This window comes from Glycine soja, chromosome 12, assembly GCF_004193775.1.
Source record: "Glycine soja cultivar W05 chromosome 12, ASM419377v2, whole genome shotgun sequence".
NCBI classification, from domain to species: Eukaryota; Viridiplantae; Streptophyta; class Magnoliopsida; order Fabales; family Fabaceae; genus Glycine; species Glycine soja.
In genome coordinates, this window is record NC_041013.1 from 25,758,256 (window position 1) to 25,770,507 (window position 12,252).

The 12,252-nt window shown below is 38.9% G+C and overlaps 1 protein-coding gene across 1 annotated transcript; it reads left to right on the forward strand.

Moving 5' to 3' along the window:
• Positions 1-10,625: 10,625 nt before the first annotated feature.
• Positions 10,626-12,068, forward strand: LOC114378889. Its single transcript, XM_028337478.1, has one exon. It carries the CDS (start codon positions 10,626-10,628, stop codon positions 12,066-12,068), a length of 1,443 nt encoding a protein of 480 aa, XP_028193279.1.
• Positions 12,069-12,252: the final 184 nt, after the last annotated feature.

Genomic DNA, 12,252 nt, shown 5'->3' on the forward strand with positions numbered 1-12,252 from the left:
TTAAGGCCGATAGATCGGCCTTCATCTGTTCCTGCACGCCCTCTTCATTATCCATTTTTCTGGATCGAGTGTTATAGGGGTGCCTTGGTGCTTTCTTAGTTATGATGAAATTCCTAAAGAAATAAACAACAGTGAGTATGCCACCAAAACATGAATATGCAAATGAATGATCGGAGCACTTGGATCCACCCCAAGGTTTTTTAGATAACGTGATGAGTTCAGAACTCCTCATTTTATAAAAAGAACAAAGCTTTCAGCTAGCCAAGATTATACAAAGGTGTTACAAGAGAACCTAACGGTTTCTAATTATATGGGCCATCAAATCTATCATGTGTTGACAGTAATTGATTAGCCCATGAATCTCCTCGGGGGCCGTACACACTTCGGCCATGGCTTTTGCTTTGGCTAATAGACGCCGGAGGTCTTGACTTCCATTCAAGGTCAAGGCGAACCTATCCATCCACATAGTCGCTTCTTGATGCAATGCATCAATCACCCTCCCTCTTGCTTCTTTTTCGGCGTACACTTGTGCAAAATCCTCCGCTAGCTTTTGTTCATGGGTCATAGACTGGTTCAACTCTTCCTGGTACTGCCCTATGATAGCTAGCATGCTTTGCTCCGTGGCTTCCAAGTGTTGGGCCAAACTCCTCTTGGACCTTGCGCAAGCAGCTAACTCTTCTTTTAAGATCATGCCATGCACCCGTGACCGGTCTCTTTCCTCTCTTCGGAGCTTGAGCTCATTGTTGCTACCCCACAATGCTCCTCGGAATTTCTCTCGGCCATGTTCCTCCTTGCGGACCCTTTTGGTTTCTTGTTCAAGGGCTCTTGCAGTGGCCGCGTTTTCCTCTTGTAACTCGGTGCTCTCTTTCCGGATGTGTGTAGCGGCTGATTTGAACTTCTCCTTGGCGAGTCTTGCCTTCCCTAGCTCTAATTTTAGAGCTCGAACTTCTTCATCTTCCTCCGGAGCTTCGAAGTTCTCCTCGTCGATAACTTTCAACTTGGAGAGCCAATCTAACCCTCGCGTGTGAACTCTTAGCCATCCATGATAACCACCGATGACGCCATTTCGGATGCCTCTAAGCTCCTTGTCTTTTCTTAACGGACTTCTCCCCGCCTTGTGGACTCTTTGTATCACCTTGAGACTTTGCGCCCCTACATCCCTCACAAGGAAAGGCGAGAGACTTTCTTTTGTTGGTGCTCCCCTCATGGGGTACCCCAGCTGTCTTATGGCAAGTGCGGGATTATAGTTAATACAACCCCTCGTCCCTATCAATGGAACATTAGGGTAGTCCCCACACGAGAAAAGAACTCCCTCCTTGCCTTCCTTCCACCGAGGAAACCAATTGATTGCCCTGCCTCCTATCCCAGCCAAATGTTGGTCCCAATCGACTCTTCCTTTTTCGGCGCATGAGCGATAACATTGAAGCGGACACGGGTGTCTTGTGTCTTGTTGGAATAGGTGTGAAACCAACCACACACAGAGAGCGGGTAAACAACAGACAATCCGTGCACTATTTTTCTCACACCTCCAGTCAAAGGTGTCAAACAAATCTGCCAAGATGGCCACCACTGGACTCTCCTTGCTATGGTGATATGCGAGGAAAGCATCAATCGCGGCTAAGTCCACCAAACCGTCCACGTTTGGAAAGAGGACAACCCCAAAAATCAACAAAGCTAGTATATCCGCAAACGGGCCCCACTTCTCTTGGCTCACCATATCCCTTGCCTTGCCTTCCAAGTGTTTCCGTGGCAGGCCTACTACGCCGTTGCGAGTTTGCTTCATGCGATCCAACTCTATTGCCGAATCCCCAACCACAGCTACAATCTTGCTCAAGGAGGGAAGAAACCCAGAGAAAAGATACGGTCTTCTTCCCCCAAGAGGGCATCCTAGTATTTCCTCAAACTCTTCAATAGTCGGTACCATTTGGAAGTCCCCAAACGTGAAGCACCTCAACGGCTGGTCATAGTATTGGGCAAGGGATATGACAGCTTCCGTAAATACCTCCGCTGCGGTCAAATCTAGAATCTTCCCGTACACTTTGCGGAAGGCTTGCCTTTGGAGAGGTCCCATCAATCGTCCCAATTCCTTGAGGCTGGTGACATCTAGACTTTTAACCTTGACTTGATAAAACCTTTTGCCGTTTTGATTTGTCCCCATCATTTACCTAAAAAAATGGGGTGGATCAAGACTCTGACATGAATGATGCAATGCGTATGCATGAAACGGAAAGAAAACAACACAAAGGGATAATTCACACATACGAGACCGCAGAGATCCAATTTTAATGCTACGTTTTGGGCATGATGGCGCCTCAACGTAGTATTAAAATGGTTACGTATTACTCTAAAGAAACCAAACATCACTAGAAAAACTATAAACTAGTGCTATTTACCAAAAAGATGCATGAGAACAAATGGCATGGAGCGTGTTTGCTCTTTGCCCCTATTTGGGAACCTATAGGACAATATCTAGGGGTCTCTAATAAGTACTCCCCAACAATTCATAACTCACACGGCTGTTTTCTAGAGGTATCATCACTCAAGATAATAATATTGTGGCGGTATGGAATACCAGCGACAACACATTATAAAGAGAGAAAGCTCTAGACGAGGTTTCACTATTATCAAGCAAGTCGGAGACCTAGCATGATGATAGATTCACCTCCACTCCTTAAATTCCCATGAACCCGAGTGTAGGGCCCCTTTTTTACTCAAACCCGTGGGTGCTTAGAATGCAGTGTAAAGAATGCGAAATAGACAACAGTTATTTACATTTTACACAGTTCAACAAATGCACACACAAAGTTTCACAAATCCACAATTCCTTAAAATAGGCCTAACTCACAAAAATAGTCCCCAGTGGAGTCGCCAACTATCGCAACATGCCCTTTTGCGGGAGAGCGAAGCGAGGCTCACGGGTGTGCTTTCCAAAGGAGGAAAGATGCGCGGAGTAGCCACCAACGTTTATTTGTGGAAAACGTCGAAAAAACCAAAGGAAACCGGTCAAAATGAAAATTCTAAGTTCGGGAGTTGTATTTACGTTTGAGGAATGTATTAGCACCTCTTACGTTTGTCTCGAAGGACAACAGCCTATTTTTTTTAGAATTGTGGAAATTGTATTACCTTGACTTTTATTTCTTTTTATTTTTTTGAGGTCGAGAAAAGCGGGGCTTTTGCTCCTACGTACCCTCCATCGAAAAGGAAATCAGACCTATGTAGTTCTTTCTTAAGCGTGAATCAAGCGATTCTTTTTACTTGAAAGGTGATCATTTTTAAGGCGTTGGACCTTAAAAATGATCCATTTACTTGATAAGGAAATATGAGATGATAAACTTTCAAACCCTATTTAGTGACCTTTTTTGTGGACGAGCTTGACTAGGCGAGTTGATTTTAGCCTTAGTTTCACTTTAGTTATTAGTCAATTCGATTAAGAATGAGAAATCCCAAAGAGAAAACGTCCGATTGATTTTTCGCTTTATTTTACTAAAAGGTAATTTTTTATTATTATATTATTATTTTACCTCTTTTTTTATTTCCAACGTAGTTACGGCACGACCGAACAGTCGAAAGTCATTTTAACAGAAATTAACGGAAGATACAATTCAAATGATCGATGGAAATTTATTTTATTTTTAGATTAGGCGAGGAACGACTTAAATAAATGACTGAAGCACGTCAAAAGGGGGTATAGAAAGCGAATGAAAATGAGAATAAAAGTACATGAAACAAATGGGGACCACCACGGGTACATAGAATGAATTGAAAAGCTCGGTTTGAGGTACTTACCAGTTGAAGACTGAAGAAAACGAAGAACGAACGATGAATGTCGAAGAACGGTTGAAAATCTTCGCGTAATTACTCACGGAAACGTTACGGAAGCGCCTCGGCTTGGAGTTTCTTCACGGAAACAATTTTCCTCAACAATTTCGAGAGAATAAGAAGTGCCAAGAAGGCTGAATCCTTTCCCCCTTCATTCCTCCCCCTATTTATAGCAAAATAGGGGGGGAGCTTGCCACCTAGCTCGCCCAGGCGAGCAAGGTTGCTTCCTCCAGAAGCAACGGCCTTCTGGAGGAAGAAACTGGAAGGCCCAAGTGGGCCTGATTGCTATTTGTACCCCCCTTTTTACTAAATACACCCCCCTTTACTTTTTTTGGTAATTCTTTTTCCGTAAGTTTACGAAACTTTATGAATTTCGTAACGATACTTATTTTCCTTCTGCAAGGTTACGAATCCTTACGGATTATGTATTTACTCTTTTTTAGCTTTTGAAGAAGTTACGACAACTCACGGATTGCGCAAAAACACCTCCTTTCGGTTTTCGTCACATTACGGAATTTCACGGATCGCGTAAGCCTGCTTCCTTTTGATTTCCGGCACGTCTCGGGACTTCACATATTGTGCAACAAAGGGTGCCAAGTATCTCGAAGCGGCCAATCAAAGGTTGCATATCATCAAATAATAATCCCTGGACGAAATTAGGGTATGACAGGGTGCAAATAGCAACCAGGCCCACTTGAGCCTTCCTGAGGGTTCCAAAAGAAGGCGATGCCTTCTGGTGGAAGCAACCCTGCTCACCTGGGCGAGCTGGGCGGTAACCACCTCCCTCTTTTCTCCTATAAATAGGGGAAAGAGGGCAGAGCAAAAGGTTCAGCCCTTCTGGTATTTGAGAATTCTCTCGAAATTAGTGAGAAAAATTGTTTCCCTGAAAAAATCCAAGTCAAGTTTCTTCCTTAACGCTTCCGAGACGTTTCCGTAAGCGATTTCGTGGAGATTCTTCACCGTTCTTCATCGTTCTTCGTTCATTCTTCGGTCTTCAACCGGTAAGTTCCCGAAATCGAATCTTTCAATTCATTCTATGCACCCTTAGTGGTCCCTATTTGTTTCGTGTACTTTTATTTTCATTTCGTTTGTTTTTTGTACCCCCTTTTAGCGTGCTTTAACCGTTTATTTAAGCTGTTTTCTCACCTAACAGATGATAAAATGAATTTCAACCGATCATTTGAGTTGTAATCTCGTTTAATTACTGTTAAAATAAAATCCAACTGATCGTTCACGCTGTAATCTCGGTTAAATCGAAAAGGGCAAATTAATAATCAAAATATCTTTGAATAAAATAATAAAAAAAAATCAATCGGACGTTTTTTTCTTTGGAAATTTCCTTGAATGAATTGACTAATAACCAAAGTGAAACTAAAGCTAAAATCAACTCACAAATCAAGCTTCGTCCGCAAAAGTCACTCAAAACCGTTTTAAGGTCCAACGCCTTAAACGGTCCTCTTTGCTTTTATCGGTTAACATGGACCATTCAAATTTCAAAAGCATAAAATCAACACATAACTTTACCGCTTTTGCAAGAACTATGTAGGTCTAATTTCCTCATCGCAGTTGAGGATACGTAGGAGGAAAAGTCCCGCTTTTGTCGACCACCCCAAGAGATCCTTAATGGTCCAATGCCTTGACGTTTCTCTCCTTTCAAAAACCAAGAGATCGTTAATGATCAAACGCCTTAACGTTTCTCTCCTTTCAAAACCAAGAGATCGTTAATGGGCCAACGCCTTAACATTTCCCTCCTTTCCAAAAATCAAAAGATCGTTTAAATAGTCCAATGCCTTAAATGAATTTTGTTCGGTCAAAATATATCTTGCAAAAAATGATAAAAATAAGTTAACCAACGTTCAGTTCTCAAAGAACTACGTAGGTCTGATTTCCTCATCGCAATTGAGGATATGTAGGAGCGAGGGAAACACCCTTGTCGACCACCAAAAGATAAAAAATAAAAAAAACATTAAAAGCAAAAAAACACAAAAAGGACATAAAAAAGGAAAATAAAACATTTTGAAGTCATATTTGCACACTTGATTAAAGGCTGTTGTCTCTTGTGACGGACGCGTGGGGTGCTAATTGTAGAAGCAAAGCTTCATGATGAATCAAGATTGATTCAAAGATGTTTTGATGATAACAAAGGTGATGACAAAAAGCTCAAAGGTCTATCAAAGAATGAGTTCAAGATGTTCAAGATAGAATCAAGAACACTTCAAGATTCAAGAGGAAAGTTGATTTCAAGAATCAAGAATCAAGATTCAAGGATCAAGCTTCTAAGAATCAAAATCAAGATTCAAGACTCAAGATTCAAGAATCAAGAGAAGACTTAATCAAGATAAGTATGAAAAGATTTTTTCAAAAACTGAGTAGCACATGGATTTTTCTCAAAACATGTTTACCAAATAGTTTTTACTCTTTGGTAATCGATTACCAAATTATTGTAATCAATTACCAGTAGCAAAATGGATTTGAAAAAGTTTTAAAATGAATTTACAATGTTGCAATTGACTTCAAAAAAGCTGTAATCGATTACCAGTGCCTTTGAACGTTGAAATTCAAATTCAAATGTGAAGAGTCGCATCCTTTCACATAAAAGCTTTGTGTAATCGATTACACTGATTTGGTAATCGATTACCAGTGATTGTTTCTGAATAAATCAAAAGATGTAACTCTTCAAATGGTTTTTGACATTTTCAAATTGGTTTTAAGTTTTTCTAAAAGTCATAACTCTTCTAAATGGTCCTCTTGACCAGACATGAAGAGTCTATAAAAGCAAGGCTTTGTTTTGCATTTTATATCAATCCAATCAATCTAATACAATCCTTTACAAGCCTTGAATCTCTTTGAACTTCTTCTTCTTTGTGCCAAAAGCTTTCCAAAGTTTTCTGGTTTTCTAAACCTTGAAAACTTGTGCTATTCATTCTTTTCATCTCTTCTCCCTTTGCCAAAAAGAATTCGCCAAGGACTAACCGCCTGAATTTTTTTTGTGTCTCTCTTCTCCCTTTTCCAAAAGAACGAACGACTAACCGCCTGAATTCTTTTGTGTCTCCCTTCTCCCTTGTCAAAGAATTCAAAACGACACAGTCTGAGAATTCTTTTGATTCTTCCCTTTCCCTTATACAAAAGTTTTCAAAGGACTAACCGCCTGAGAATTCTTTTGTATCCCCATTCACAAAGTATCAAAGGTTTAATCGCCTGAGATCTTTGTCTTAACACATTGGAGGGTACATCCTTTGTGGTACAAGTAGAGGGTACATCTACTTGGGTTGTTGACTGAGAACAAGAGAGGGTACATCTCTTGTGGATCAGTTCTAGTGGAGGATACATCCACTAGGTTCAAAGAGAACAAGGGAGGGTACATCCCTTGTGGATCTTTGCTTGTAAAAGGATTTTTACAAGGTTGAAAGAAATCTCAAGGACCGCAAGTCGTTTGGGGATTGGATACAGGCATGGGTTGTTGCCGAACCAATATAAAAACTCTTGTGTGTTTATCTCCTTCTTCCCTACTCTTTTACTTTCCGCTGTGCATTTTAATTTCCGCTTTTACTTTTGGTTAAGTTTCTCTTCAACTCCTTATTCTCTTAACAACATAGTTGTCATACCCCATTTTTGACCTACTGTCAATTCATTTCTCTCGTCTTTTAAACCAGAAATTTTCGTCGTTTCAGACGAAATTTCGGCAGGGAGTTATTTTAAAATACCTCATTTTTTTCCCGAAGGCGACCTTTTTTATTTTATTTTTATTATATTTATTGGTTATTTTCATTTTTCTTTTTTTTATTTACCTTCTTATTATTGGTTTTTTTTTCTACTTTTATTTTCGTTTTTTATTGTTGCTGTTTTTTTGTATTGTTTTTATTTATTTATTTTAAGTCATTTTTAGGTCCATTATTTTGTCCAGGCCCAGAGAGACATTTTTGTCTTTTTATTATTTTATACTGTCCTTTAAATAGTGCATTCAATGCACAGTAAGAGTCAGAGAATCTGTCAGAATCACAATACCAGTCAGTACCACCACTGGCCACCACTCAGCGCCACCCTCCTCCTCCGTGAACCACCAACACAAAAAAAAAACCAAAATCATCTTGTTCATGCTATTCACTTCTTTCTCTAGAAATCAAAACATTAGAACAGAAACCCACACAAACACAGTAACCCACTCACTCACGCGGCCTAAAGCATACTAAATCACACACCCACGCCACACCACCACAAAACGGAAATCACACCCTAAACCAAAAAACAAAACACGCCGCCTTCAATTACATAACCCACACAACCCAAGCTGTAATCGATTTTACTCTGAAGCTTAAACGATAACATAAGGACAAAGGTAGTTCACTTTTTTTTTTCTAAGATTCAAGGCTAGATCTAGGCTTTATCAATACTGGTTTTCAAAAAATAACTGTGGATTCGAGAACTAGGAAAAAAAGGAATTCAAAATATGTAGTTTTTTTTATGCATCATATTTACTTTATGCCCTTGCATTTTTTTTATTTTCTTTATTCATTTTCCAGCACCATATCTATTTTACGCCTTGCATTTTATTTTCCAGTATCATATTTATTTTTTGTCTTGCATTTTTTATTCTATTTTGTTTATTTTTATTTTATGCATCATATTTACTTTATGTCTTGCATTCTTTTTTTCATTTTTATTTTATGCATCATATTTACTTTATGCCCTTGCATTTTTTTTATTTTCTTTATTCATTTTCCAGCACCATATCTATTTTACGCCTTGCATTTTATTTTCCAGTATCATATTTATTTTTTTGTCTTGCATTTTTTATTCTATTTTGTTTATTTTTATTTTATGCATCATATTTACTTTATGTCTTGCATTCTTTTTTCATTTTTATTTTATGCATCATATTTACTTTATGTCTTGCATTCTTTTTTTCATTTTTATTTTATGCATCATATTTACTTTATGTCTTGCATTCTTTTTTTCATTTTTATTTTATGCATCATATTTACTTTATGTCTTGCATTTTTATTATTTTTATTTTATGCATCATATTTACTTTATGTCTTGCATTTTTTTATTATTTATTTTTAGCATCATGCTTATTTTATAGCATTATATTTATTTTTATGTCTTGCCTTTTATTTTCTTTATTTATTTTATGCACCATATTTATTTATTGTTTTGCATTTCATGCATTTTTTACTATTTCTTCTAGCATATTTATTCTAATGCATTTGCATTTTTTTATTTGTTACTTTTTATTATTTTTGTCATTTATTTTATTGCCAATTAGAATGTATCTAGGTCCAATGTAAATAAAAATATAAATGAGAATATGCACCGACACCCACATTAATTTTTATGCTTTATGCCGAGGACGATAATGTAATTATGACCGTATCCGAGGAAAAGGACCCTCACTTGATCCAATGTCATTTTGAGGGATCCGGCGCGTTTGGACCTATCTCTGCATAACTTAGTCTCTGGACCTTAGGACTTAATCGAAATTTTCATAAAAAAAGTCAAATAGCCAAAACCCAAAAACATTTTATAATAAAAAAAAAGTCAATCTTTGTTTTTATCAAATTTTAATCAACTTTTAATCAATCAAACATTTTCCAATTTAAAATCAACCAAACTCACATGTTATTCTTCTATGCCTTTACGGCCTCTTATTTTTCTTAAACTTTTGTTTCAAACTTTAAAATCAACCAAAACCAATCACTCGGCTTTTTACCCCAAACTACATGATTTTGATCCCATTCGGGTATGTAGGCAAAAGACTTTGTCTTTCCAAATCAACAAAATAACAAAAACATTTTTCTTTCTTTTAAACTCATCACTTTAATCCTTATACATTTAAGTATTTATTTTACAAACAAATAATCATTTTAGCATAAAGATAAAAATAAGCAAAAGGTTCCTATAGAGTACTATAGACGTTTAGGGTGCTAATACCTTCCCTTTGCATAACCAACCCCCGGACCTTGATCTCTCTTAAAAATAGGGTTTTTTTCGAACTTTCTCCCTTTTCCTCGGAAAAATAAAAGATCGGTGGTGAATCTTAAAATTGCGAGTCAACGCTAATTAATAGCCTGATATCCAAAAATCACCGCGACAAAAAAATGGCGACTCCACTGGGGATCAAAATCCTAAGTGGGTTGAACCTATTTTGTTTTTCTTTATGCTTTATTATTATTTGTAATTGTAAATACGTGCTTAAGTGTTTATCTTTTACGTGAGTGGTGAGATAAGTCCTATACCCGGACTTGAGGGAAACATAAGATAGGATGGGGTATAATCAAAGTGCCATACCAGGAGTAGTCTTGGGTTTTGGTACATGTGATAACCCCGCTCAATGGAGGTCTCTTAAAAGTAGTACCATGTCAACATGAGTAGTCGTGTTTGGCATTGTTATTTTTAAGTGACCTATGAAGTTGAGGACCTTTAGTTACCTAACCCATCTTGGCCTTTTAGGACGTAGTGCGGTGGCTAATCAAGAGTAGTCTTGAGTTGGTCGATACGCGATACTACACTCAAACGAGACTTTCCTACGAACATTGTTGGACCGGGAGTAGTCCCGTAATCCGACAATATTCGGAAGTGGTCAATGACTTTGGGAACTTGGTAGAACCCGTGATACAGGTACATGTGAAACCATAGTCCTTACCAAATGGCGTGTTTACCCTCAGCTCCAACATTACGAACTTAACCTCACCATGTTTTCTCCGTTCCTTTAGCATAACCATGCATACATGCACTCATTCATAAACTTTTTTTTTTTCATCAAGTATCGAAGGATTTAGACAAGTTTTGTTGTAAACATCGTAGGAATGAACTTCACAAAGAGGAACACTCAGAAGTATAACTTCAAGGACCCGGATTTGACAAATTTAAGGAAGCTAGGATCTTTGGTAGTTAGTCCGGACGACTTCCGAAAACGCTACGGGAATTTGCTCAGCATCCTCAAGACAAACGTTGAAGAGGGGATCCTTAATACCTTGGTCCAGTTCTATGACCCTCTCTATCACTGTTTCACGTTCCCAGATTACCAGCTTGTCCCCACTTTGGAAGAATACTCCTACCTAGTCGGCTTACCGGTGTCTGACAAGTTACCTTTCAGTGGCCTCGAACCAACTCCTAAACCTTTAACTATCGCCGCAGCCCTCCACCTCAAAACTTCCGACATAATCAGTAACCTTACTACCAAAGGAGGCTTCCAAGGCCTAACTCCCAGTTTCCTCTACCAAAAAGCCTACACCTTTGCCGAAGCCACCAGTACCGGTGCCTTCGAAGCCACCCTTGCCCTACTCATCTATGGCCTTATACTCTTCCCTAACATCGACGATTTCATCGACATTAACACAATCCAAATTTTCATATCCGGAAACCCTGTCCCCACCTTACTTGCAGACACCTACCATTCCATTCACCACAGAACACAAAAGAAATGCGGAGTTATCACTTGTTGTGCACCTTTGCTATACAAGTGGTTTACTTTACATTTACCCCAAACCCACCTTTTCAAGACTAATCCAAAGAAAACCCGTTGGCCTCAGAGAATCATGTCCCTCACTCCAATTGATATCCTTTGGTACCAACCAGCTAGTGACATTGGAGTAATCATCGACAGTTGTGGAGAGTTTCCCAATGTACCCCTCATCAGTACACGTGGGGGAATCACTTACAACCCCACTCTTGCCAGACGCCAGTTTGGATACCCCATGAAGGAAAAACCTAACAACCTCTCCTTAACCGGTGAATTCTACCTCAACCACGAGGACCATGCAGGCATGAGATTGAGATTTGTGCGAGCCTGGCACACTGTTCGTAGGCTTGATAGGAATCAGTTAGGAAGAAGGACGGGTTTTGTACATGGATCCTATACTCAGTGGGTCATCGACAGAGCTTCGATTCTTGGTTTACCCTACCCCCTACCCAGGCACGTATCCTCAACCGTTCCATCACCATCCTTACCTGTGCCCTTTGATAACAAAGAGGAATGCAATGAGCAGTTGATTCAAATGCGGCTTGAAAGGGATACTTGGAAGAAAAAATACCAGGAGCTCGAGCGTGAGAATGAGACCTTGAAGGGAAAGCTGGCACAGAAAGATCATGAGCTTTTCGTTCAGAATCAGAGGATAATTGAGAAAGATGACTTACTCCGTCGAAAGGACGCTTTGCTCAGACAGGATTCCAAGAGGAGGAGGAGGTTTATGGATTCGCTCTCTAGTGCACATCCGGATTTCGAGGATCCATCTACTCCGGGAGTTTGAGTTTGAAGCTTTTAGGACCTTATGTTTAGTTTTTTTGGCTTCTAAATCTTTTGACTTGTAAACAAAAAGTTTCTTTGTAATATTTCAATGCTTAAGTGAAGTGTTCAGATTATGATGTTTACAATTACTTCAACAAGTCCTTCGATAATAAATTGTTCTTTTTCTTTCTTTTTGCATAAGCATA